Source organism: Apteryx mantelli, chromosome 2 (genome assembly GCF_036417845.1).
Source record: "Apteryx mantelli isolate bAptMan1 chromosome 2, bAptMan1.hap1, whole genome shotgun sequence".
NCBI classification, from domain to species: domain Eukaryota; kingdom Metazoa; phylum Chordata; class Aves; order Apterygiformes; family Apterygidae; genus Apteryx; species Apteryx mantelli.
The window spans coordinates 171746514-171774298 of record NC_089979.1 but is presented as its reverse complement, the minus strand read 5'-3'; the positions used below and the strand labels follow the sequence as shown (position 1 = coordinate 171774298).

Here is a 27785-nt window from a genome sequence, read left to right as displayed (position 1 = left end):
GCCCCGCGCTCGGGCGGAAGCACCCGCCCACTTCCGCCTGCCCTCACTTCCGGCGGGCGCCATGGCAACGGCGTCCCAGGCGCGGGGGCGGCCGGCGCTGTGGGCGCCCGCGGCCGGGCCCGGCTCAGGCGGCGCTCAGGTGGGTGCGGGGCCGCGGCCGCCCTGCGGCAGCCCCCGCTGCCCGGAGCCTCCTTCCCCGGGCTGCGTCGTCCCCCCCGCCGCGCCCCCTCCTCAAGGCCTTGAGCCCTCGCCGGGGCCTGTTGTCCCCTGAGGCCTCGCTCCCCCCTCCCCCATGGCCTCGCTCGTCCCCCCCCGGGCCCTGTCCCGCCCCCTCCTCAGGGCCTCGTCCCCTTCCTCCTCGTCACCCTCCCTCGGGGCCCCCCCCCAGGGTCTTGCCCCCCCCCCCCGGGCCTCACTCCCCTCCTCAGGCCCTGTTGTCTCTTTAGGCCTCGTTCTCCCCTCACCCCTTCACCCTCCCCCTACCTCCTTCCTCCTCACCCTCTCGGGCCTCTCCTCCCTTGTCCCCTCGTCAAGGCCTTTTTCCCCTCCCCCCCCCCAGGCCCTGCCATCTCCTTAAGTCTCATCCCTCCCCCTTCCCCCTGCCCCCCCCAGCCCTCGTTTCTTCCCTGCCTGCCAGGCCTCTTCCTCATGAAGGCCTAGTCTCCCTCCTCAGGCCTGGTGCCGCCCCCCCCCCCCCCCCAGCACCAGTCCCTTTCCATTCCCGGCCATTTTCCAGACTACCTCCTGTTGCTGTTGTCCCCAGCGGCACCCACAGGGCTGTCCGTGGCACTCCTCCTTTGTCCCCTGTCACCCCAGGCACCCTCACCCCACCTCTTTTGCTCTCCCACCTCTCATGGGCCCCCATTACCAGTGTGCCTCTTTCACCAGTCCCCTCACATCCCGCGCTGTCTAGTCCCTTTGCACCCGCTCTGGGTAAGCAGCGGGTAATTTGGGGCTGGTTTCTCCCCCTGTTCCCCTTGGGGTGGAGGTAGCACTGTCAGTGTCATGCCCTGGGCACCGAGATGTGCTGGGGCAGAACTAGGCTTTCGGTGTCTTTTGCTGGATGGATTCGACAAGGCCTTTTGTCTCTTCTTGCTGTGAGTTGTGACGGAAATTGTTTTTCTCTTTGCTTGCAATGTGTTACAGGTGCTGAATGATGACTTGCGGTGATGGCAAACCTTGCTCTTGTCCTTTAAACATTTATGGTTCAGACCGGCGAGGATGTTTTCAGTGGTGAGACAGCCAGCAACGTTTTTGGTTAGCTGACCAATAAACACGCCGTTGTCTTTGCAGTGCCTCAGTAAAAATTCCGCTGCAGACAAAAACCAATTAAAAATCAGATCGGTTAGATGCTTGACGAAATTAAAATGCTTTTCATTTCTACGTTATTGGCTAAGAGTCTGTCAGAGGGGTGAAATTGGAAACTTTATTCAGTGATCTTTATGAAGCTCAGTTCGCGCCACAAAAACCAGTGATCGGAATTGATACTGAATGGTATTCCTGTAGACAGAGACGGCGGAAAGGCTGGGGACTTTTTGGGCTAGGGAGGCTGAATGCCTTTACTTAACCGTAGCTGTTTCCTTCCCATCTTCTGTTAATAAATAATCCCATGAGTAATTGCTTTCTGCCAGCCCTGAACAACGGGCGTTGTTACGGTGAGGAAAACTGCGCTGGTTCTGAACTCGGTCTGTCTCTCTCTGATTCGTATCAGAGGTTTTGCCTAAATCTTTCCCTGCTCCTTTTTCCTGCCTTGCTTTTGGCTGCAGCCTTAAAGAAATAAGGCATGTATCCCTCTAACGCTGGGGTGTTTTTGTGCAGCGTAGAAGGGTCTTGTTATTTATAAAAATCTCGAGAACCAGATGAGCGGCGTTTGCGAGGTGCTTGCCGAATTTAGAACTCGGTGGCTCTCCTTCCATTTTGTTGTACGCGCTCTGCTACTGCCTTTACTTGCGCGGCGCTGGCAAATATTTTTGCAGCTTTCTGCGCGTGTCACTTAGCGGCGATGCTTCTGATGGCATCCGCGCAGCTCGTCGTCGTTCCTTTTCGCGAATCGTTCGTCTGTTTGAAGGCTGTCTCGGCTGCCGCGGAGAAGACGATAACGGAAGCTGAGCGTCGTCGCGGATTCTTTGCGTTTTTATAGCGGGCCTCGTGCTGACATCGCCGCGATGAATTCCTCGCGTGCAGTGGTGCCCTCAGTCTTTGCATATTCAAAAATAGTTAAGCTACACCTGCTGGTTGCTCGTCTACTGTGTACGTTTATCAGTTAGCCATTCAAATGCTTACCTCTCTTTTAAATAAAGAGAAATCTTGGTCTAGGTGACATTTCTACATTTCTTTTTACAGCAGATAAGGTGATGGAGGAGATCGTAAATAAAAATACTTAGCGTGCAAGTCTAAACCACACGTTGTCGACAGCTATTACCTAACTGTTGAGCGCAGGCAGTCTGTAGGAAACAGTCGAGAAAAAACACAGGATCTGCGTATTCCAGGGAATTCCAGGGAATCATGTCATGGGGAGATGCACATACAGCCGTTGTAATCGCTGCTAAAAACACAAGTATCTTTAGGCTCGGTTTCACCTGTAATGTGTCTTCCTCAAAGCATTACAAGTTTAAAACACGGTTCCGGATGGACTGACCTTACGAAAGAGCAGGCTCCCAAGGGACTAATGGATACAGAAGCCTTCACACGTAGCAAACAGTAGAAAAAAAAATCCGTCTCGTATTCCTGCAATTATTTTGCTTTGCAAGGCTAAGAGGAAGAGAAACTTTGTTAAACAGCAACGTGCCAGATACACAAGAAGCAATTACGGTCAGTAAGACAACTGTTCTCTTTTTACACGCTCAGTTTTCTGAGCAGAACAACTCTGGAAAAAATTTTCAGCGCAGGCCACTTTGCCCACAGTTGCTTTTAATAAAGGATAGAAACTGCCGCTTAACTTTCATCAGCGCTTTATTTTTAAACTTGGCTACTCTGTAGCTTGTCTTCCCCTAAAAATAACATTACATTTCTTTTTAGGGTATACAATATAGTTACATATGTGATTTTTCCTTTTTCTTCCTCTTTAGTTAAAATGGATACAGCAGAAAAGAGAGTCCACGCGTTTGTGCGAGTCAAGCCGACAGCTGATTTTGCTCAGGACGTGATCAAGTTTGGGCGAGACAACAAGGTAGAGAAAAAGAGGCTGCAAGCAGGAAAGGTTTGGGATTGTATTTCAGTTTTGCCCATGGAAATGCAGAATTCTTCCGTTCCTCAAGGCCGTGCACGACCTCTTAGTGCATGTTGGTCCGTGTGTTCCTGCTTGGTGCGGGATCGAACCTCGTGATTTTGTATCAACAAGTGTCACCGTGGTAAACATAGTTCTTGCGATAAAGTCACTAAAGAAAATCTTTAAAAAGATTGGGGATCTGACTGGTCCTGGAGGAATTCCCAGTGGTAAACACCATTCCGACCTAAGAGACCTCCTTGGGATACAATCTATTTCTGCCTCCCCGCAGGCAAGTTCCTTACTTCACCTTATAACCCCTGTGTTAATACCCACCTTCTCTTGCTTAACTAATAATTTCCCCGGACACCGAATCACACACATCGCTGAAATGTAAACATGAGCTCAGCCATATTTCCTTCTTCTAGAACATCCACTACCAGAAAATACCATCGAGGTCAGTAAAACCAATAACATTATTTAGGCTCCATTTTCTCCTTACTTTCAGGTCTTCAGTGGGTGGCTGTATTTTGGGGGGGAAAATGAGGGTTGAAACTCTTCCTAGCTATTGAAGTCATCTTCGTCTTTGTTTCTCTTTTGGGCTCAGAGCATAGATATATACATCAAAAAAGACGCCAAGAAAGGAGTGGTGAACAACAGGCGGACCGACTGGTCCTTTAGACTGGACGGTGTCCTTCACAACGCCTCCCAGGACCTGGCTTACGAGACCGTAGCTGAGAAACTGGTGTCTGAAGCTTTGAATGGCTATAACGGTAATGTGTTGTTGTTTTGATTACTTTGACCGTAAGCGGAGGTTTGACGGAGGAAGAGATCCTTCTGACGTTGCGTTTGAGGAATTCAGACGTTCCCTCCTGAGCTTATCCTTTTGCTTTGAAACTTTTCCAGGCACCATAATGTGCTACGGGCAAACGGGGGCTGGTAAAACTTACACGATGACAGGAGCAACTGCGGACTACAAGCATCGAGGAATCATACCCCGAGCTATACAACAGGTACGAAGGATCTGAATGAGAAAAGAGGATAGAAGAAATAACGACATCTCTTGCATCTGCTATTGCTGATAATCATGAACGTGTGTTAACACAGTGCATGTGTTTTATGTGCTTTCCGCCAGTCCGTTTTCTTTCATTTTATCTGACTGATGATCATTAAAGAAGCAAGGGAGCCTATAAAACGTGGTTACTTGGTTCCTTCATTTTACTACGCTGTGACTTTGCACATTGACGATGGTGGCATTGCGTTGGGGCGGTGTTGCTTTGAAACGTGGGGATCTGTGTACACACGCCACCGTCCAGGGCACACTATTCATTAGTGATGTTTGCACGCGTCAGAACGCTGCCTGTTCCCACAAGGCCGACTGACGGGCACGGCGTGGTGCTGGCGTAGCCCATACGAACCGAAGCGAAGGTGGGAGGCGTTCTGTGGCTATGCTTTATTGTCATTTACAGACGTCGTTCCTGTTTACCTCTATCTCACATAGTACACCGGTTGCTTCCCAAACGTAAGAGTGCCCAGTTCTTGCCTCAAAGGCCTGTTCTTAATAGCTTGGTTTTAATTTTCCATATTTTCCTCTTGAATAATTCTCTACCAGTTATATTTTTGGCACAAGTGCTGTTGGGGTAAAGCAAATTAGCCGGTATATGAAGAAACCTTTTATTCAAGTGTTCAGGGAGGGCAAAGTCATCAACATTTATGTTAATATTCCCACCCAACCGTGTTATTTTAAGGATATAGTGCTTTCAAAAGTGTTTTCAAGATGATCTTTTTAAGAAATCGTATTAAAAATGTTGACTGCACCCAATCAGCCCTCAGGCAACCGCAGCTGAGAACTAGCTGCACGCATGCAGGTGAATTTATGGCTGTTCAGAAAGTCATAAGTAGCTTCTCTGAAAAGTCATAAATAGCTAATAGTTCTGTTTTGTGAACTAAGATGTCACTGACAAACCCTTGATCTTTGTACAGGTCCTCAAGGCAACCACACGTTGTGTTGATCGATTCATCACTGTCCGAGTATCCTACCTGGAAATCTACAATGAGACCTTGTTTGACCTTCTGTCCACCATGACAAGCAGTAGGACCGGTGACGCGCAGATGGCTGTAGTGGACTGCCCGCAGGGTGTTTATGTGAAGGGCTTATCTATACACACGGTTAGCCATGAGGAAGACGCTCTAAATCTCCTGTTTGAGGCAAGAAGATACAAATATTGCACCTCATCTGATTGTAACGTTTACTGGCTTAGCTGAGGGAAGAGGCGGTAGAGCAGGGGGTGGGTGGTCACGTCTCCTGGAGGGAGGTATCCAACCCTCTTTGTTCTTGTTGTAGTGGGTAGAAGAACCGGTAACTCTTTGTAGCCTGTATTCTGGCAAGAAAAATGTCCCTGGCGCAGAGATTCTGGAAGATCCCCATGGTGAAACCCTGGTTTTAGTGTATGCCAGAGCAAGGCAAGTGATGGAAGAAATATATTGGGGCCAAGACCAGAGAACATAGCGTTAGAGATTCCAGAAAGCGCCAAAATACTTCAGGTAGCCACAGAGGACGCTGTCATTTCAAAAGGGTTGGCTGCAGTACCAGCCACCTCACCAGCCCCTTCAGCAGACCAAGATTCCAGACAGCTGGAAAGACTCGTTTTCATTACCCTGCTTATCACACGGGGATGTCAGTGAGTGATTTGCACAAAGTGTAGAATATTTGGCATCCTTTTAGAGCCATCGGCGGACCCGCAGTGGATTTTTTTCCCCAAAACGCACTGCCTGTCCTCGGTATGTTAATGCTCCAAGAAAAGATTCCTGCTAGCGACGCCTCTGGCAGATAGTTTGGGATAGTCATGGCACACGCATAGTACTGTTAGGTAAGTTTTATAGCAGGGATGGTTGGGTAGCTTTGTGCAGGGAGCTTGCTTACTTACCTCTGCATCCTTCTTTAACCTGTGGGTGCTTTAATTTGTAAGGAAGACCTGAATAAATCATTGGTTCTGTATGCAGGAAGCATATTCTTACCAGGAGCCATCTGGTGCCCTTAAAATCTTTGGCTTGCCATTTTTAATGGGACTACGGTGTCCTAAGTTAGCCCCTCTGATTCTCAGAAGCTCCCGTTCTCCCTTTAAAGAGTAGAAGGATGATGATAATACAGCTTAACTTGAGATCTGCTGAGAGAAGTGCAAGGGATGCCTGGGGATCCATTCAGGCACCCGTCAGATGAGCTCTGCCTGCAGTTCTGGGCACACGGGGGAAGCTCTAGGCTTTGAGGAGTCTGCTCGCTACTCTGTGACTCTTGTTGCTTCATCTGTGAAGTGGGGTCATAGTGTTTACTTCATACCTTCACTTTCGTTCTTGTTCTTGGATCTCAGTTCCTCGGTGTGGAGCCGGTCACTGACCGTCCAGCTCGCAAAGATCATTGGCCTTTGAGTCCCAGGCAGAGCAGCCGCCCGTGAAACCCCTACAAAGCGCGTTTCTGTGTGATGGAGCCTTGACCATTCCCTTTTCTGCCCTGCCTGTTCCTCAAAAAGCCACAGTGCTGTGGGCTGAGCCTTGAAAGTGGAAATGCAGATGATGTGGTCTCCGCTATAAGGCACTGTTACAGTAAACAGGGACCTTTACCAGCTGCGCTGTAATATGCTTTAAGAATCTTATGAGTAAGAAAGTGAGACAAATATGACGAGCTCCTGCGTGGTCTGCTTTAACCACGTTGTGTTACAGTCTCTCTGCGAGAGTGAAGATTGAACTGGTTGTTTAATTGTGCGGATCTGTAATTTCTCATTTATTCTACCAGGGTGTAAGTGTAAAAACACTCTCCTCAATTTTGACTTCATTTGCAGGGTGAAACCAATAGAGTAATAGCAGAACATGCACTGAATAAAAATTCATCCAGATCCCACTGCATTTTTACGATCTATATTGAGGTAAGTGCTCCAGCAGTTTTTCTAGGGACTCAAATGGCTGATGATCATTAAGTGCCTATATTTTTTGCTCAATTTTAGTTTTGTCCAATGTTAGGTACAGTTTATAGTCTCTCTCCCCTCCCCCCCAGTCTCGTTTCAGAGTTTTCTCAGATGTCAAACACGTTACTTCAAAAATCAACTTAATAGATCTGGCAGGCTCCGAGAGACTGAGTAAGACTGGGGTAAGTCGTGGAAGAAGTATGTGAGTCCTTGGTGAAGAGTCCAGTAATCGACATGGTGGAGGTGAAATTACAGGGTTTCCCCACAACAGAATTCAAGCTCATAATAAATAGGAGACTGTGACGAATCGTAAGTCACATGAACACATCAGAGAGCACTTGGTCGTTTGCAGGGGCTGTGTATCTTTTCTAAGTTGTATGTGACTCCCGTCCTCCACGTGCCTTCCAAGCTACCCCAGATTCAGTGCGTTCATCTGACGCTATCGTTTGTCAGCAAAGGAAATGGTCTGAGCAAGCAACTGTAGTAAGACAAAGAATCTCTGATCTTCCTCTTTATTCCGTGACTGACGGTGCGAGTCCTTAGCTTCTAGTGGTAGTGTGCAAATTTTTGAAACCCTTCTACAACACTAGGGCTCAGCAACTGAAACCTTCACAGGTCCCATGTGAAATTCTGTATTGATCAAGATAGAAATCCCATCAGCCCTGTGACAAATACATAATTTTCCCTTTTTTGAAGGAAAGACAGTGGTCCTGGTAGACTTTTTATGAAGAAATGAAGGTCTCTGAAAACTTGTTTTCAAACCGTAAGGAGTTCTGAATTTACTGAGTTAGATCCTTATCTTCACAGTGAGGCAGAGTTGTGCCCTCAGTAAGAAATGTGCTCTGTTTTGTGGTTCATCCAAAAACACACGTTGTGGAAGCTTTGCCTTTTGATCTTCGTTACAGTCCGAAGGGCAGGTTCTGAAGGAAGCCACGTACATCAACAAGTCTCTGTCATTCCTTGAGCAAATCGTCATTGCCCTGGGTGACCCTAAGAGGGACCACATCCCCTTCCGGCAGAGCAAGCTCACGCACGTTCTCAAGGACTCGCTTGGTAAGGGCTTTGGATCAGAATAACCCCAGAGCGCACAGAAAATACCGTGGTTTCAATGAGCATATCAAGTTCTAACGCCCGCACGGTTAAACACGTGGAGCTAATCGTCGTTCAAAGCGTGTCTGGTTTTCCTCATCGAATGAAACAGCGGGCACAAAGACAGCCCAAACGCCACCCTGATCAGGCCAACAGAGACGCACTGAATTTTCTCAGTTAGAATACTTAAAAACCCACCACCGACCCCCCCCCCCAAACACGTTACAAGCCTTTTCAGATGCTCGTGCTTTAGTGTCAGGCTACAGAGGATAAATCCAAAGCTGTGGTGCCTCTGGAATCGTATGCTGTTGGAATGCAGGCTGGCAGCGCGTGGGTGGAGAAAGCAGCTGAAGACAGGCTGTGGACAATTGCATGGGCTGACCGAAGCCATCAAAACTGAGAGTGAGATTCGAGGTATTTCTAGTGCAAGCATTGCTCGTAGGAAAGACAGTGACAAACTCCCGTCGGCTTCCCTGGTATTGGAGTTAGGCGAAAGGCTTTTAAAATCCTCTGCTCTCATTTTATCCTATTTCAGGCTTTTACAGATAGCATTGCTGTCTTCTTACTACGTGATCACCAGATGAGAAGCACATTTTACCTTTATTCTTAAGTCATTCTATGCCACTGTGTTTATGTACCCATGCGACCCTTAGAGGGACAGAGGGACAAACCAGCTGTGTTCTTTGTTGCATCTTTTCCTCTATTTTAGTCAATATATAATATTTTCCAGAAAAGGAAACAACAAAAAGCAAATTATATTCCTTGCATCTTTTTTTTTTTTCTTTTTTGGTATCGTTCCCAGGGGGAAACTGCAATACTGTCCTGGTGGCAAATATCTGTGGGGAAGCTGTGCATGTAGAAGAGACTGTAAGTTGAACTGATTTCTACGGAATTTAAGTCTTGTCGCTGCTACTGTTGCAATTATGTTGGCCATAACCGGATTGAAAGCACAGTCTCTGCAGGGCTACGGCAAGAGTCCCAGAGAAGCATCCTGTCTGATTCATCAGAAACATCTCAGAGACTGAGAATACAAACTGCTTTTGCTAGTCTGTTTTGTGATGCAAACAGTGGAGTAGTAGCCTGCTCTACTGAGAAATGAGAGCCTGGATTAGAACCCACTGGATACTGTTAATTATTATTATTATTGGTTCACCTCCAAAAAATGTGTTTTGAATGGTGTGTCACCTAATTAAGCCAGTGGAATGGCACCAGTTTACCTCAGAGCTGAGCTTGGGACACTGGCATCAGGAGAACCTGCTAACAGTAACTTCTTTCAAGCCGTGAAATGATAAAATCGGTGGAAGCCTTACTGCATGAACCAGATCGCCTTAACCACTTCTGTAACGCAGGGAAGGGAACACTTAGCAAGTTACACTTAGCAAAGAAAGGTGTAAATACAGTCACCTGTTACGCGGTCATCTTCAAGGCAGAGTACTGTTCTTATCTGCTACTTGGGTTCTGATATAATCTGCCAAACAGGTGCTGTGCTTTGCATCCAGAGGAGGATTTTCAGGCTCAACTGGCTCGCTCTCAGGATATCACAATTGCAGGAATTAGGCCTGAAAGCCATTGGTATGCGGTTCAGCATTATTAGGGTGTAAGTATTATTTTGATCAGATATGGGAGTGATCATTTTTGAGATCACAGCCGTGTTGCACAAAGAACTGTCACACGCATAGCAGAAAAGACAAAAACATCGTCTGAAGCTGACTAATCCCATGGAAACAAATAAGCAGTAGAGGACACACTCCTGGAATGAGAAATCCTGCCGTGCTCACTGTCGTTAAATAGCTTTTGTATTTCTACCTAGTAGCATAGGATACGAATAAATAGCGACAGATTATGCAAATTATATCCTTGCCAGTATCTCTTTCAATTATCGTAAAAGAAAATAAATGTTTTTCAGTTGTCTTCTCTTCGTTTTGCTACCAGAATGAAATGGATCACAACAGAGCCAGTCATCAATGAGACGTGTGACGCGGAGGTATGTAGAGGAGGGGAATGGAAGAAGGTGTATTTTCTCAGGTTCGTTAATATTTAGGATAATGACCTTAAAAACCTGAGGGAGATACTGCAATGTAATGAATTACAACTCATCAGCCAAGCTGACGCTTACTGGATGCAAGTGTATAACGAAACAAGACGAGTATTAAACTTTTTCATTGGGATTTATTTGGAATTACCTTGAGTATGCTACAGGGTACAGTCACACAGGTGGTTACATTTCTCCTGGCACATGGTAATTCTTTCAGCTGCATGCCTGGGAGTCTGCACTTTTTCCTACAGGAATCACCTCTTAACGGAGAGGTTATATTGTGGACCTCTCCCCTGGCTTGTGGGCAAATCATCTCCAGTCCTAGCTGCAGCCTCACACAGCATTAGCCCTGTTGCTGCTGGTAACCTAACATTTTTGCCCCAATTACAATGCTTGTTTAAACAAGGAAATAATTTAAAGAAAGTGATTGTTGTGTTTTAGGTGTCTCGTGTGCACCTTCGCAACTGAAACAGGGCGGACAGCAGCAAATGCTCTATGAACTGCTGATAGCCCAAAGAGCGAGTTCAGGGCTATCTGATCCATAACACACATGGTGTGAGAGAGCCCTACTGTATTTCGTGCTCTGATTTCTCTGTTAAGCAGAGAAACAGCTGAGGAGTTTCCTCCAACAGATTCCGGAAGAGGCTTGGAGCTGTGCAGCAAACTCTCTTCCTCTTCAGTTCCTTTTAATTTGTTTTGAGATGTGCGGAGTGGAAAAGAGCAGCCGAAATGTATTTAAGGAAGTTACTGCGCTTTGATACTCAACAGGTCACTTAAAAAGCAGCTCAGCATCCAATTTTCACTGAATCTCAAGGAGATTTGGGTACTTGCACCTTTTCGAAGCTTATTCTAAATAGCAAATGCTTGAAGATTTTCCAGATTATGGAGAAATTCACTCACAAATACACTACAGGAGATTCTGACCTTTATTAAAGTGAGTGCCAGAACTCCTACTGAGTTCTGTAGGGATGAGAGTGGACCCCTGCGTACTTCTTTGCTTTCAAGATAATGCCTCCTAGTCCAGAATCTGATGGCCCCTAGGGTACCACATCAGGAAAGCATCAAATGAAGAAACAGGTGACCCTTCTTTCGATGGCTTAGGCTGACTCTGCAGGCGGTAGATCCAGGACAGACCAGAAGCTGTCCTGTTGGAAGCTAATCAAAAGCAAAATGATTTCCAGACTCGCCATTGTACTGATGCGAACCCGACAGCAAATCCTGGGGGAGCTGGTACGCAGCCTTGATGTTATCTAGCAGCCAGTTTAATGCCGCCTTTCAGCAGTTCTTCCACTAACAGCATTTGATCATTTTGTTTTCCTGCTAGTGGATGGTGAAGACTTTGGAGAAGGAGATTGTTTTTCTGAAGAGGGAACTGGCCATGCATGACAGCTTGGTAAGGAATAGGCTAAGCCGTCTTGGAACAGAGCTTGTTAAGGCTTTATCCTGATTTTTAGCAGTAGGAATGATCAAATCATTGCTCAACGTGCTTGTACTCTTCCCCTCTGCTTTCAGCACAGTCTTTTCAAGATTAGTCAAAGCTCTGAAAATCTCTTGCTGTTGAGACCGTTGTAGCTTCAGTCCCCATCTACTGAAAAGGTGCCTTTCAGACCGTGAAGCCCTTCCCTTATTTGATTGAAAAGTGGAAGGGAATGTCCACTTTCAGCATGGTCCCAAGTCCTGTGCCCTGACAACTCAGATGATGAGAAGCCTCAATCAGAAATTAAGCATAAGGCTTCCAGGGGCCAGTAGAGAAATATCAGACATTCACCAGACTAGTAGTTGCTTAGATTTTTATAATTTACTCATACTCAATTTTCACTTTTTTTCCCTAGGTAAATCGTTCTTTGGTGACTTATGACCCTCTGACTGAAATCCAGATAGCAGATATTAAGTCTCAAGTCCAAAAATACCTAGAAGGATCCATTGATGAAATCGATGTAAGTAGCTTTTTAGTAGAGAAGGACTTATACACTGATTTCATCCAGTTTTGTTCCATGTCAGAAGGAATGAAAATGTCTTCTGAAGTATCTGCTTTAACATGAAAGGTGTTACAGAATTGTAATTTTTTTTGACTTGTTAAGGAGACACTCTCTCCTGGTTTTCATCCCATTTTTGCCTTTTGGAAGCTTAAGGGGACTTTTCCTCTGGCTTGAACCCCCCAAATTGCTTTATTTGGAGCCTCTTTAAAAAAGTATTTTGCCTTGCCAGCGTGAAACTAGATCTTTGCAAGATGTGTTCCCAAAGCATCCCTCAAAAGATGTCCAGTCTCTTAGAGAGAAGTGTTCTAGGGAAGGGTTTCTCAACTGGAAACTACCTGTTGATTGCAAAATGGTTTTAAAAAGAAACGGCGAAAGTCCCTCATAAACAAATGTTCCTGTGTGGGCAAGCAAGAAAACAAACAAAATGAAAGCAAATGAAAGACATAAATGAGCACAGTTAGATAACCCATCAGTTCAAAAGAAACGCTGCTGGAGACACTCCCTCTCATTTCATGTTATCATTACACTTCTCTTGAAGTCCCCGTGCGCTCCCTCCAGCAGGCAGGAGTGGAGCAGAAAAAGGGTTTACGTGAAGGTTTGTTTTCTGTGGGCTGCAAAATGTGATGTGGGCTGATGTGGAGCAGGGAAGGCAGAGGACGGAGGACAGCTTGGTCCGCTATCTTCGACCTCAGGAGACCCGAGTGCAGGTTTCTCCTCAACTACAGACCCCCATTACTTGTCTGTCCATGCTTCTGCTCATCATTTCCAAAACAGAGGTAGCAGCATGGCTGTACTTCACTGGTTTGATTACATGGGTAAGTAGACTAAAGATAGTGCTCAGGAGTAGCGTCATAATCCGCAAGATCAGGAGATGTTGTTTGTAAAAGATTTTGTAGGGCATTATTGTGAATAATTCATTATCTTGATGGCTGTGCGCTCCATGGAATTCACCCCAGTCTCTCAGGTTCCTCTCTCTTAAAAGTCACCTCAAAGTGAGCAGTGTATCCACCTCCAGCCTGACTCTCCAGGTGCAGGAAACAAGTAGCTCTCCTCAAGTGCTGATATCTAATTGTTGGAAAGCACCTGACCGCGGCAGAGAAATGCCCACCTGTGTCTTCACTATATGCATCTCTTCCCCAGATAGTGAACATCAGGCAAGTCCAGGAGGTTTTTAAACAGTTCAAACTGCTTGTAAGGTAAGATATCCAGGCTTGATGCATTTCACCATAAGGTTTAGAAATTCCACCGAGTTTTTTTTCTGTGATATTACACTCACCGTGACATTGGTGAGCCATCATTATGAAATACAGGGAATAACTTGTAACTGAAAGATCAGTATGATTTTTGCTGGCTTTTTGACGAGAGGACTCTTGCCTTTATAGCCTTCCAGCACTCATAAATCATGTGCAAGGTCCGTCGCTGAGTGTATACTGTGCTTAGGATACCTAGTTACGGAGCATATCTCCATTGTGCAAGGCTTTCTACAAACACATCAAAAGAAAAACGAAACGCTGTAGGCTGAGATTATATGCAATGGTCTCAGCACACCAGCATCTAAATGTTATCAGATGTTTTTTGTAGGGATCATGGCAAAGGAAGGTCATAAATATGGAGGAGCATGAAAAGAAGGCTTTGTGGCTATTTCCAGGGACACTGTCCCTTGGTGTGTGGTGCGGGATGGGAGAAAGTGTGGAAGTGCTTTTTGGAAAATGTCACCAGTGGATGATGAAAGTTGTTTTTTGAGTTGAATGAAGGAAGGTAAAGAGCAGGCTGGGAAAAATCCTAAAAATGAGGACAAGCAGCTTCTATGTCATGCAACAGAGGAGAGCAAAGAAGAAGGGTATTTTGGCAGCCCCCCGCCAACCTTTTGACTTGGAAAACGTCCTTTGCAGCAATGGCCTGGCTCAGCAGTAGAGGTTGCTACTCTCAAGAGTGACACTGAGATATCACTGCAGAAAATCTGCCTGCCCTTGAGGAACTTGTTTGAACACAAGTGTCTGTGGTATGCCATCAGACTGGGCAGTCATGCTCTACAGGAACCCAAATCCGACATGGGTTTCTTGGTAACTGTCTTCACATTTTGCCTGAATATATATTTTTTTAACTTAGGACTCCTTTTATTGGACTGAAACAGTGGGTTTTGGTCTTTTTTAATTTGCAGACTCCCTAACAGTTTTCAGTCTTCTGTGGTGTATTTAAGCCTACTGATAATGCTTCACTTGTTCCCTTTCAGTGAAAAAATTATACAGTTTGAAAACCAATAGGTTAAAGTGAGATTTGATCTTTCTGTGGCAGAATTGAACAGATGTGATATTACTTGATCTGGACCATTAAAAGGTTATTTTAAGTATTTAAATAGCCATTAAAAAGCTTCCATATCTGAGATGCTGAAAGGGACATCGTGGAAAACGAAAGGAAGAGGAAAATGGAAAAAGGTTAAAACAGGTATTGTGAAGAATACAGGGAGCAAGGTGGGGAGTATGGAAATGGCATTGCATGTAAAAGACAGCTTTCTTTGGAAATCTGGTATGTTTACAGGTTTTGGCGTATGGAATAGTCCTCCTTGACCACAATGCTGAGGGCCTTTTTCTCCCCTAGTCAACAGGAGCAGGAAGTGGAGGCCAGGTTACGAAGCAAGTATGCTCTGATAGACAAAAATGACTTTGCTGCTGTTGCTGCTGCTCAAAAGGTAACGCCTGGGGTTTGAGCCCTGCCCAGAATCCATCTCAGAACTGGCTGCTCGAGGTGCCCCGCTGAAATCTGAAGCTCAGAACCATTAATGTGATGGGCATGTCCAAGAGCCTGCACAGAGCAGAGCTGCACCAGTTAACAAAGTGACATCCGTTCATGTCAGCAGAGAACTTGGCCTGCTATCTAAAGAGAATAATTTATTAAATGGCAATGAGGAAAATATAAACTAGTATAAGAAGGTGACCTCTCCATCAATCAGTCAATTGTAGAAGGCAGGGTCAGATCACCTGCCTCTGTTGAGGTCCTCCTTATAGTTTCTGGAGCAAAGTAAACGTACGGATTTCACATATGGATTCATGCCTGTAGTTTATAATGTATTTTTCATTACCCATTTCAATTAGTGAAATATTTTATCTCTGAATTGGTCATTTCCTTGCCTTGGTTTTACCCAGTAAGGTGGGTAAAATAATTACAGTATCTGTTATGCAGAGTCATATACTTGCCCTAGGGCTTAACTGAAGATGCTTTGAAATTTTTGGAAGAAAGGCACAAGGGAAAAACAAAGTATTTGTAGAACAGAAAAACACATGGTCTCTAACAGGCCTATTCAAACCTTTATTTAAAGCTGAACTGGAAAACAAACCTAAAACCTGAATTAAGCAGATTTCAGTGCTGAATGTCCCCTTCTGTTACATGGTTGAGGCAATAGTAGAAATAGTACTGAGAAATGTAATTCTCTTGCATATCCCCCTTCACTAAATGAAGACTTCTGAGGATGCTTTTCCATTGCCACCATTACTGATGCCATGAAGGAGTAAGAGTTTGCTAATAGTGTTATGCTCTGGGACATTACCAGGAAAACACCAAAAGCACTATCAGAATTAGCAGAAGTTTGGGGAGGAATTTACAATAAAAGCTTCAACTTATTTCTGTGACATTAGACCCAAGTTATACCCACCCTAAGTGGCTGAAACATTCAGCATAAGAATTTCAGGGTAACTTTGGCCCTAGTTTTAATGTTCGCTTCATTTTTAATAGATGTGTTTCCCTGAAATGCTTGGTGGTGAGTACAGGTTTCCAGAACAGGTTGTACAACAGGATGGAATAGCTGCTAATGCTTCCCAGTTCATGTGTTGCTTCTTCCCGATTCCAGGCAGGCCTTGTTGATGTGGATGGCCTTGTGGTGGGGGAAATGGATGGGCAGGATTCTGGGACCGAAGCTGCTCCTTTTTCATCCAAACATGGCGAGAAGAAGACGAAACCCAGGAAAACCAAAGAGCAGGGCACGTGAGTTAAGCGATCCTTTTTTCTGATAGCGTGTCATCACACAGACCGGTTCCGGCCAAGGTGTGAAGAGCAGCCCATGGAGGATGGCAGAAATGAAGCTGGCCTAATAGGTGTATCAAAGTTTTGTGTTTCCTGAAGGATGCCATGCCAGCATAGTTTTGTAAGTGTCTGTGGTATCCTCCTGGCCACCAAGCCACACCATCAAGAGTATGTCAGGGCAATGTGCGTGGCCAGCAGACACAGCCCGTGGTAGGGTAGAAATCTCTTAAGGGGAATATTTAGTGCCAACGGTTAGTCTGTGTAGCTGTGTGTCTGTTATGGATGAATCAAGACTGCGGAGCACTGTGCAGGAGGTGTTAGAGAGGAGAGGATCCACCAAGGCTCTAGTGTCCACAGGGCCTCCTCCATGCAGTTCTTGGTTTGGAGGGATGGAACAAGATGCGGTGAGCACTTTTCTGTATCTCTTTGAAGTCATGCTGACTATCCCTTGCAAACTAGGCTGGTGGTGTTCATGGGGGAGAGCTGAGGGGGAAGAACAGAGAGTCTCACTTAATTTTGATGTGGGGTTAGATCAAATCCTAAGGGATTCTGTTTGTAGTCCGCTCTGAAGGCAAATAGGGATCTGTTGTCTGCTGACACGCACCCCAAACAGACACTTGTGTCCTGGCACTCCAGCTGGTGTACCCCAGAGCAGACAGGGTGTGACTGTTGTCCCTGTGAGTCTTCACAAGAAAGCTGGTCCTGCCTATGTTGTATTCTATAGAATTTGCTAGTTAAGGCAGTCTTTTAGTTTAGGAAGCAAGGATTTGTGAGAATAAGGCCCAGAGTCTGATCTCATTCCTTGTCAATAGACATTTCACCCTTAACTTTGGCAGATGCAATGTCAGACTGCTAGTTTTTTAATCAGCAAAGCTAGCACCTGCAGCATGTTTTGGTTCCAGTTTCATATTATATGAATAAATTAATCTGGTTCCTCTTATTGGCCCTGTCAGGAAGGAAGGAATTGGGACCTCTCTTTCTGGGAAAGAGCTGGATGCTCTTCTACAATCAAAAAGTCAGGTAATGAATTCCACCAAGGATTTGGATGCGAAAGAGGGAGCAAGGAACCAGGATGCAGCAAATGTTGATGCACAGCCCTCACAGGCAGCCCCTGTGAGGGACTCCCAGAAGCCCAGGTAAGCTTTTGCTGTAAGGGAGCGCTTCCCGTTCGCCAGAAGTTGATTTGGATCTGAGCGATTGCATTGTGTCCCCCTGTATAACTACCTGCTTCAGAGTAAAGCAGGAGAGATTTAGAGATCTTCACTGCTTGGGTGCAGAAATTTGTTGTAGGATAGCAGTAGTCATACGGGCACCCTATGTACCTAAGTATGTTGGTGGCAGTCGTCTTCATCTGCTTTGGGCTCTGTCCTGGCCAGTTCTCTGTTTAAGTGTGAAGCCTCTGTTGATCTAGAGTCACTAACCTGTTTAAACGCTGGCAGATGGTTTCTCTCTCTCTCTCTCTATATATTCTAGAGCAAATGTCTCCCTAGCATACCTGCAGGATTTTCCTTCTGCCACTGAGCTATGCCAATTCATTATGTTTTCAGCTGGTCCCATATGGACATTGTAGTAATCTTCACCCTTTGTGCAGAAGCAAAAGTGTAGCGAGACCTCACGTGCAGCCATAAAACCCAAGACTCTCATGAAGAGGGGTCAAGAGCTGCACAAGATCATGGCAGGGGGTGCCATATCAAGACAGAAGAGTGGAGCGTGGCCAAAAATCCAGCAAGGTGCCAGTCACCTGCTTGTACTGCAAAGACAATTCAGCACAGGAAGGCAGCGCTGAATTGCATTTCATTCTGGACAGGGTTGATGGGGTAGAAAATGCTAAAGATACAACGACTGAGGGCTCTTTCCAGGAGGATCTGCTCAACAGCGTGAAGCTGTTCAACTCACAGGAGCTCAGCAAGGAGCCCACAAAACCAACCTGGACGCCCCGTTCTCCATCACACATCAGCAACCATCTTCTGTTGCTGAGCTCTTTCAAGCGACAGCTCAGGAAAAATTATGAACACCTCGGTTGCTGGTGTTGTAGGCGACGTGTCCTCGCTTGCTCCTGCAGCCCTGAGAGAGCGCTGCAAGACGAAGCTGTTCCAGGAAGAGTCTTGTGAAGCACCTTAACAAGTTATTGTGTTCCTCCATGCCCTCTAAAAACATTTCAGTGCTCCTCTAAAAGTCCAGTAGCTGGCTGAGTGAGGCACAACCCAGACTGCTTAGCAGCCCAGTAGTTGGCTGTCAAAGCTGTAGCTGTGGCAGTCTGCCCAGTGGTCATCGTGTACACTGCTTTGCCAGCAGTGTGGCATGGAGAGCAGTCTCATGCAGCCTTTGAGAAGTTTGAAAATGCCCCTAAGAGGTCAATCAAGGGAATGTTGGAGGTAGCGCTTTGCTTTGAGGAACATGGAGACTTCTAGCTACCTTCTGCTACCAGATCCACTGCACCACCAGGAGCAACGTCACACAGCACAGAGCAGTCCATCAAAGTGTGGCATTCCTCCCGCAGTGCTGAGTCTCCTGAGGGACCATCTCCTTTGGCCCGGTGTGGTTTGAGGTGAAGTGAGGGGCACGTTTGCGTCAAAACCATTTCATAGAAAAATCAAGACTGACACGTGCCGCTTTGAATTCAGCCTTCCTAGACAGGCAAGTCTTTAAGGCCATGGGTGGCAGCATTGCAAAGCCAGCCAACGCGCACAGCTACGGGATTTGGTTGGCAGAGGTCACCGGTCTGTGCTGCGAACCCGGTGAGGAAAAGGCAAAGGCATTTATGTTTAGCAACAGGGAGGCACAGCATTAATTATCTTTCTGAAGGTTCAGACCTTTAAAGCTCCAATTTCCAGGAAAGACTCGGTTTTGAGGCATCTCCTAGGGAGCTTGATTTCTGCATAACATATATAACTCTGGGAAGAGTATGGACGGGGGGGAAAGGGGCATGAAGGTTGGCATAGAGACAGTACCAGGATGCAGCTAGCACAGCGAGATCCTCAAAGGGCCCATTGAAATACCATCCGCAGACCTCAGCTGTCACTGCTCCCATGGACTGTGTCATGCTGCATGCTCGAACAAACTGACCTCCCCTATGTCTATGTCTGTCTTCTTCTTCAAATTTGGTTGCAGCTCCCCTCCGCCCAAGCCGGTGGCATTTGAGCAATTTAAGAAGGAGTGCGGCAGTGAGATCAACCGGATCTTTAAAGAGAACAAAAGCATCCTCCTGGCCAGAAAGAAGAGAAGCAGTACAGTAGAGCAGAGGCTCAACCTGATCAAGCATGAGATGGAGGGCATCAAAGAGGCTCTGGGGGCTCAGAGGCAGGAGCGGTGGCAGCAGGGTAAGTCACAGTGTGGACTCTGACCAGCAAGAGTCTGACAGAAGAGGGGAGCCGCTGCTCTCTTTGGTTCTTGAGCAGTTCTGGCGGCGAGACCGCTACAGGCCACCACTGCTGCGTGCCAGGGCGGTGGGGCAGCCGGTGCTTTATGCCCCAGCTCTGCGCCTGCCCCTTGCGGTTTGCCACCCGATTCCTCCATGTGAGTCCTCCACACTTGAGTCTCGCGGACTCCTGCTGCTCAGGCTTTACACTAGCGAAGTGAGCTGCAGTCAGACTGATGCCTCACCCCGCACTTTGATGGATCAGGCAGGGTACTGCTGACAGATGCAGGTCAGTACAGCTCAGAAACCATTGCCCTTACTGTGGTGGAAACATATTGCACCTCCTGCAATTTGAATTGATTCATCTAGATTAGAGTCTGGCTTGTGAAAGTCAAAATCCCAAACTGCAAGGTACTACAGCAAGAGATGATGGGGTAAGCGCCTTGCTACTTTTCTGTGTCAAGATGTTTGTTAGGTGGAATAGGCCTGGATGAGACTTGGAAGTGTCTTATGCCTCACGCTGCCTGCGGCAGGACTCCCAACAGTCAGCGTGACTGCGTTCTGCACAGGCATGGAGAAGAAACACAGGCTTTGGGAAAAATCTGCAACAAGTGACTTGAATGCAAGAGTGCTCTGGAGCACGCTGCACGTGACAGTAGGAAATACCAGTGGTGGTGTTCCTTGGACGCAGAAAGGGCAGCAAAACAGCTCAATTCTGTGAAACTGTAGCCTAAACTATTTCCAGGCAATGAGCAGGGAGTAAGAGGGAATGAGAGAGAAAGTGAATATTGGAAAGCAAGCAGGCCCCGACTAGCGAATGTGGAGGGGAGATCTTAGCGACTGGGACCATGCCGATGCTCTTGCTTTCTGAGGTGCTTTCTGCTTCCTCAGCCATCCCCATGGAGCCACATTGGTGGCATAAGCGTGATTCTCAGTGCCTGACGGGCTGAGAATCAGACTCAGCATGAACGCCGCTCTACTGGGTTTTATTTCTCTTCCTATGGAGAGGCTTTTATGACCATCCTTTATAAGTGGCCTCTTCCCACAGGGTCCAGTCCTGCAAGGTGCAAAGCTCTTTTGGCTAGATAATGAGCAATGTCAGCTTGAATTCATATCAAAGAGAGGGTGTTTGTCTTCTCAGAGGATCATTGCTTGCTTTGGGCCTTTGCTCTTCACGATGACATCTACCAACTGGTGGTTTATTGCGGATGCTGGAAACCAGAGGAATAAGCTGCTTTGAGGGAAACCAAGGACAAGGGATGTTTATCGTAGGGAAGCAGCATTGGCCTAATGGTCTCCAAAGGGCTGACCAGCCTGTCTCAAAGACCCTTACCTTGACGGTCCAGTCCTGGCCCAGGGACTTTGAGAGCTTTGCAGTAGGAGTGATAAGCGATACGCTCCAGCGGGCTGTTGTGCGGGTGTCTTTCTGGGAAGTCCAGTCCATCCTCTTCATCCGCACATGTCCCAGTTCAGGGAGGACCGATGTCTGAGCGGGTGCAGGAGTCCAGCAGTGATTTCTGCCCCGCACCGCTGCAACTCTGTATCTGTAGAAAGCGTGTCTAAGGAAATGTCGATTGTGTGGTTAACCTCAGTATAACTGGGTAACTACCGTGTGGTTCGAAGTATAATGACTGTTCTTTGGCCCTCTCCACCCTGAGAAACCTTCGTTTCCTTCTCTTACCCTCCAGGAGAGTATGTTGACGAGAAAGGACAGATCATAATTGATGAGGAGGAGTTTCTACTCATTATGAAGCTTAAGGACTTGAAGAAAGAGTACAGGTCTGATTATGCTGAACTTCAGGACCTGAAGGCAGAAATCCAGTACTGCCAGCATCTGGTGGACCAGTGCCGGAACAAACTCGTCTCAGGTACTGACTCACCGGGGCAGTTTCTGAACAGCATCCAATTTAGCTAGGGTGCTTGACAGCAACTCCGTACTTGGGCGCTTCACAGACGTGTTGCACGAAACCTCTATTATAAACCCCTGTCATTCTCTGTTAGGATTTTTTCTTGTTGCCTCCCAGACCTGTTTTTATTGATGCTTGATTTTTTTTTTTTTGACGCGACGCTGAATTGCTGCAGATTCTCTCACAGGTAACGACACACTGCTCCTTGATCAGGCCACTAGATGCACCTAGCAACACTGTGGAGTAAGAGCCTTTCCCAGTGAAGTTTGACTTAAAAGTGGCCCTGCTTCTCACCCTTGATTTTATTTAACAAAGGTGATGGCTAAGGACCTGCACAAGGCCAGGGCTTCAGCTCAGGGCTGCAGACATCTGCTCTGTATCAAAGCCCCTGTGAGATGAGCTTTACTCAGGTTCCTGCCCTGGCAGGAAGGAGGGTTTGGTCATTTTAGTGTGTTCTTCAGGAGCATCACCCTCGTGGTGATGGGTCACACCTCTGCTCAGGGTGATACATGGTGCACTCCATCGCAGGCCACGCAGTTTGAGTCTGGGGTAACAGGAACGTGGTCCTGGCATAGCTCTGGATTTGTCCTGTGCGATGGAAGACAGTAGATGTATAAATCCCAGAGTCCCAAGCATCTGGATGCTGCGCACATGGCAACGCTTTATCTTCCACAGACTTGCCAAAGGGCAACTTGCATCCATCAGGACAGTCCCACACTGCAGGAAATACACGATTCGTTCCAGGAGGTACACAGGGCCAAATCCGAACTGCGCTGAGACTTTGCCGCTGGTTTCAGCTGGATCCGGGTTTGGCATTTTTGGGTGCTCCAGATGTTTGCTGTTTCTTTAAACATGCAGGCGTGAGCTCACGCCAATAAATCTGTGTGTCATCCCAGAGCGAACAGGTCATCTCCGAGTTAAAGCCAGGGTATAAAGTCAGCGCTGTTGCATCATGTCAACAGTGCGTAGTAGAAGCAGAGCTCTGCATTTAACTTTCTTTATTCTTCCCATGACGTAAAGCGGACACGTTTTTGGGGTCATTCCTGGGGAATACAGGCTTCTTTGGGGGGTTTTGGTCTCAGGCTGCAGCTCTGCGGGGAAGCGTGCCAGAGGAACGGAGCGCAGCGCAGCGACTTTGCCACGGGGCCCTGGGAAATGCCCAGTATTAATAAGAACACACATTCCCGCGGCACCTGTTGTGTGTTATCATGGGCTATTATGGGATGGTAAGCGCCTGGGCTCCCGTAGCATTTGGAGCTGAAATCTGACCCTCAAATGCGCTGACCCCTCAAAGCTGCTGCCTCCGAGTTCCCGAGCGGTGGCCCGGACGGTGGCGGAGGATGCCTGCGTGTGTCGGGGACGCAGGAGCAGTGCCATCTCGTGGCCAGCTGTCCCCTCCGGCTGCCCGAGCCCAGGGGACTGTCCCCAGGGCCAGGCCTGCTCCCCAGCCACCTCCCAGGCAGCCAGGATGGGCTGCAGCCTGGCTCAGCGCAGCCCACGGTGCCCTCTGCTTTTTAACCGACTACTCTGAGGGTTGGAAACGGAGAGCTGGGAGAGCGCCGCGGCCCCCTCATCCCTGGGCCAGGAGCCAGCAGAAATCCACCCTCGCCTCTTTGATCATTACGGTCCTGTTTATCGTCCTCCGCTTTGCTTGCAGAGTTTGAGATCTGGTACAATGAGTCCTTCCTTATCCCCAAGGATGTGCAGGATACTCTGAAGCCCGGTGGCAACATCAGACCTGGAATGATTCCCATAAACAGAGTCATGTGCCTGGTGAGTTGTCCTGGCAGCTCCGCTTGTTCTCCTTGGTAGCCACATGTTGCTCATGGTAATGAGGGCACAACTAAGCCTGCGGGAGGCGGAGGGCAGGGCAACTCTGCCCCCTTCTCCAAACGGAGCGGCTGGCATTGAAATGCCATCTGATACCGCGCAGAGAGCGACTATCTGAAGATGCATCTTGCTTTCGGATTAGCTTCACCATTGAGAGGCTAAAATAGGACAGAGGGCTTGAAGCACCGGGGCATCTGCTGACTATCGGTAATCAGGCAAACCGCCCCGAGCCCCAGGGATAGTTGGGAGACCTCGCTTCCAGATCTGTAATGTTTACAACTAAACTATTGTGTTTCGTGTTGTGGCAACTGGTGCTTAGCCAGCCCTCTGTTTAGAAGCTATCACTTTGGGGTAGCCGGGATCTTTTGTCATTCCTGACAAAGGACATTTCTCTTAAGCGCCTTATTTACCAGGCTTGTTCTTTGCATTATTCTCCTCTGAAGTCATTCGGGGTTTTGTCCTTTCCTGTTCAGTGTCAGACTCAAAACCTTAATGCTGTTTGATAGGGATGTGGGGGCCAGCGCTTCACACTCCCTAGACATGCTGAAGTGAAGAACAGCTTGGGGGGACAGATCATAGGTCCGTCTCCCCCAGGAGCCTCTCCCCACCTCGGGCCAGCAGCAGATGCTTGGCAAAGAGCATATATAAGTAGGGCTTGAGCAGTGTGACTCCTTCCTGAAATGTACAGTCCCATTTCTAGCTGACCTGTAGGGAGGGATAGGATGGCTTTAGCTCTTTAGAAGGAAAGCTGAAAAGGAATTTGTTTGTCTCCAGCTGTCTGATTATTTTGACTGTAAATCTCAGGGTTAAGCATTTTTCTTTATTTCATTCTGGAAAGGCACGTAAAGAGTTTTAAAGCTGATCATAGACAGGTTCTTCCCTCCTCCTACTGAATTAGCTCCCTTGAGAGTATAAATAACAGATATTAGGTGAGGAAAAAATGTAGTAAGTTTGCTTTTAAACAGAATGTTTTGATATACCAGACTGCGCAAGATTTCAGAAACAGACTCTTTAGAGGAAAGAGGAAAAGAAAAAAAACCCCCCTTTGGGTAATGTGGTGGGCTAATGAAGTCAACAGGCAAACTCTGATTGAGCACATTGGTCCAGGATGTCGCTCTTTGGGGACAGAAGGAAATCCATCACTGGTCACTTTTACTAAACCAAGTTACTCACTGTATTTATAGAAACTCTCTTGATGGTTTCCAGACCTGGATTTCTTGTCATCGCATCCATTATAGCCCAAAAGCTAAATGCAACTTGCCTGGTAGCAATGCTTTGCAGCCGCGTCGAGTCGTCGGTGTTACAGGGAGCAATCCCGAGGAAGAGGAGGAACGCTGCCCTACGCGATGTCGCTCAGCGCTAGCTGCTTCTCTTCCTTTCACCGGGCGAAACGCGGCTTCCCAGCCTGGATCGCTAGCCGGGCTGAGCCCCCACGCTGTCCCTTGTGGGCACCACCTGGTCTTTCACTGGAGGTGTTTTTCCCTACTTTGCACCATTTTGCCCTTTTCCAGACTGACTCTTCATTTACTATTCTAACCCGTTTCTCCGCTATCAATCTTTTACTATCGGCTTGTTCGCTTTGGCAATCAGCCTTTTGCCACCCCAAAATTGTACCCACCTTCTCCAGGCTACCCATGAAGAGTCGCAGAAGGTGACCTTCTAAGAATCTGCTAGCGGTACCTTGAAATCTGCCATGAAAACTTTATACACAGAATGACATCTTAAAACATGCTACTTCCATTCAAACCAGACTGCTCTTCAGCGTGCTCCCACCTTCCAGCTGTTCCCCGGAGAAGGGTGGGCACGGAGGGCACCCGGTGGGGCTCGTGGGAGCACAGGCAGCTCAGGCTTTTCCATGCCGTGAGGATATCCCGCGGTGGATCCTCGGCGATCGGACGTGGCAAACGGGATCAGTCGACCGTGACGTCTCGACGAGTCCTTTCGCTGTTCACGCGCGGTGGCTTCTGTCTTCCTCCCGGCAGGAGAAAGACGCGCAGGACAGGTTCGAGCGGATGCAGAAGGAGACGCTGCCGGCCTGTCCCGATTCGGTCTCGTTCTACAACGCGAAAATGAAGGCTGATCAAAAGGTAAGCTCAGCTGGGCCCCGCTCCCCGTATCCCCGCGGGGGCACGGTGGAAGGGCAGTGCTGCGCCTCGCTCCTCGGCGGGGTGTAGGGGTCAAGGGATGCCGGCGCGAGGGGGCTGCGCTCCCGCGCTGCTCTTCCCCCCCCGCCGCTTGGGAAAGGGGGGGAAGGTGATTTATTTTGGCAGGCAAAACGCCTTTTCGGGAGGAGCGTTACTAATTACGCTTCTGTTTTCTGCCGGCAGCACGCGTACGCTAGGACCATGTCGTCCCTCGAGCAGATGCGCAAGAAACCCGGGCTCCTCACGGCTGCCACGAAGAATAAACCCCTGTGGTTTCTGCACATCTCGTAGAGGCTACGGACTCGGCCCGGAAGCCGGCGGGATAAGCGGCGCGCCCTCGGAAAGCGGCCTGCGGGTGTTTTCACAGTAGCTTTATCAAAAATAAACACCAGCAGAAACCAAACCTTGCTTTTGCCCAGCTAGACCGGGAGTTACGGCTAATCGAACCAGTTTTCCAAAAGTCGCTGTGCGCGTCCAGAACACGTTTACGTCACGTAAACGTCCCGTCCGGGGGCCCGGCAAAGCGCGCGGGAACAGCGAGGTGTTCAAAGCGCTCCGCTCTCACCGGTTCAAAGCATCTTCCCTCTCATCCCGCGGGGAATTTTTAGACGAGGCTGGGAACAAGGGTGCCGGTGCAACGGTGCCGCTCCCTGCGGCGGTCTCCGCGTCATCCGCTTCAACTCGACGGGCCCGAATCTGGAGGGGAAAAAACAAAAAAAATGAAAATCTCTATTTCTTTACCCCACAAATGTCATTTTAAGGCTTCAGCCCAGCCTCCCGCGTGGCGACTTCCCGCTCGCCTCGCTGCGAGCGCCCGAAAGCAGCTACAGAAACTTTTTAAAGTTTTTTATTACGTTATTTTAGCAAGTTATGTTATTCCGTTGCCATTTTTCTTCTTCTCGTTCACCTCAAATTTAGCAATAGCCTAAGAACTGAAAAGTGTCACGCCGGAGCCCCGGGAGCTTGCGACGAGTCCTGGGGTGCTTCGGGTGCCCGTAAACTTGAGAAACTCCGCGAGATTTAAGCAACTTTAACTTGAATTATGCAAGTAAAATAACCTTTCAAAGGGCCCAAATGTCTTTTTTGCGCTCTTTGGGCACGATGGGGGTCCGGGGGGGTCCCGAGGAGGGTGCTGGTGTCCCGGGGCTGGGTGCTGGGGGCGATACTGGGCGTCCCGGGGCGGGGTGCACTGGGGAGTATTGGTGGGGGGTCTGGGTGTCCCTGGGCCGGGTGCCTGGTGGAGGTCCCAGGGGTGCTGAGGTCCTGGTGCTGGGTAGAGGTCCCAGGGGTGCTGAGGTCCCATTGGGGTCCTGGAGGTGCCCAGGGCTGGGTGCCTGGTGGGGTCCCAGGGGTGCTGGTGTCGTGGTGCTGGGTGCCCAGTGGAGGTCCTGGTGTCGGGTGCTCAGTGTGGGTCCTGAGGATGCTGAGGTCCCAGTGCTGGTGGGGTCCTGGGGGTGTCGGGGTCCCAGGGTCGGGTGCCTGGTGAAGGCTGCAGGGGTGCTGGGGTCCTGGTGCTGAGGTCCCAGTGGGGATCCAGGGGGTGCCGAGATCCTGGTGCCTGCTGGGGCTCCCAATGCAGGGTGCTCTGGTGGGGTCCTGAGGGTGCTGGTGTCCTGGTGCTGGGTGCTCAGAGGGGTCCCGGGGATGCCGAGGTCCCAGTGCTGGTGGGGTCCTGGGGTGCTGGTGTCCCAGTGCTGGGTGCCTGGGGGGAGTCCAGGGGTGCTGAGGTCCCAGTGGAGGTCCTGGGGGTGCTGAGGTCCTGGTGCCTGCTGGAGGTCCCATTGGTGGGTGCCCTGGTGGGGTCCTGGGGTGGTGCTGTCCCAGGGCGAGTGCTTGGTGGGGGTCCCAGGGGTGCTGAGGTCCCAGTGGAGGACCTGGGGGTGCTGAGGTCCTGGTGCCTGGTGGGGGCCCCAATGCTGGGTGCTCTGGTGGGGTCCTGAGGGTGCTGGTGGGGTCCTGGGGTGGTGGTTTCCCAGTGCTGGGTGCCCGGGGGGGGGTCCAGGGGGTGCTGAGGTCCCAGTGGGGGTCCTGGGGGTGCTGAGGTCCTGGTGCCTGCTGGGGGTCCCAATGGTGGGTGCCCTGGTGGGGTCCTGAGGGTGGTGGTGTCCCAGGGCGAGTGCTCGGTGGGGGTCCCAGGGGTGCTGAGGTCCCAGTGGAGGTCCTGGGGGTGCTGAGGTCCTGGTGCCTGGTGGAGCTCCCAATGCTGGGTGCTCTGGTGGGGTCCTGAGAGTGCTGGTGTCCCAGTGCTGGGTGCTTGGGGGG

General features: G+C 48.7%; 1 protein-coding gene and 1 long non-coding RNA gene across 5 annotated transcripts; one reads left to right on the top strand and one right to left on the bottom strand.

Moving 5' to 3' along the window:
• Window positions 1-48: 48 nt before the first annotated feature.
• KIF9 (kinesin family member 9) lies at window positions 49-25926 on the top strand. 4 transcript variants are annotated; one of them, XM_067292070.1, is made up of 22 exons: window positions 49-139; window positions 2602-2811; window positions 3069-3169; window positions 3813-3978; window positions 4112-4218; window positions 5189-5413; window positions 7042-7125; window positions 7254-7346; window positions 8070-8217; window positions 9056-9120; window positions 10160-10237; window positions 11613-11681; window positions 12121-12225; window positions 13408-13463; window positions 14866-14956; window positions 16112-16245; window positions 17238-17420; window positions 19396-19604; window positions 21331-21510; window positions 23207-23322; window positions 25362-25466; window positions 25707-25926. In XM_067292070.1, exons 3-22 carry the CDS (start codon window positions 3074-3076, stop codon window positions 25812-25814), a joined length of 2418 nt encoding a protein of 805 aa, XP_067148171.1. In that variant the 5' UTR covers window positions 49-139; window positions 2602-2811; window positions 3069-3073; the 3' UTR covers window positions 25815-25926. The 4 variants fall into 4 exon arrangements, with proteins under 4 accessions (XP_067148171.1, XP_067148170.1, XP_067148169.1 ...); XM_067292069.1 differs by lacking the exon at window positions 2602-2811 and adding an exon at window positions 1147-1233; XM_067292068.1 differs by lacking the exon at window positions 2602-2811 and adding an exon at window positions 1147-1257.
• On the bottom strand, window positions 24186-26572 carry LOC136991321 (uncharacterized). Its single transcript, XR_010883552.1, has 2 exons — window positions 26089-26572; window positions 24186-25435 (listed from the first exon to the last, which is right to left on the bottom strand). It is a non-coding gene; the product is annotated as an uncharacterized lncRNA (long non-coding RNA).
• Between the last annotated feature and the right edge of the window lie 1213 nt (window positions 26573-27785).

Excerpts from the sequence above, each read along its gene's own strand:
- KIF9 (XM_067292068.1), top strand. The coding sequence starts at position 1,203 with ATGGTTCAGACCGGCGAGGATGTTTTCAGTGGTGAGACAGCCAGCAAC. Across the intron at positions 4,219-5,188 it reads TACCCCGAGCTATACAACAG|GTCCTCAAGGCAACCACACG; the intron begins GTACGAAGGATC and ends ATCTTTGTACAG. Across the intron at positions 5,414-7,041 it reads CTCTAAATCTCCTGTTTGAG|GGTGAAACCAATAGAGTAAT; the intron begins GCAAGAAGATAC and ends CTTCATTTGCAG.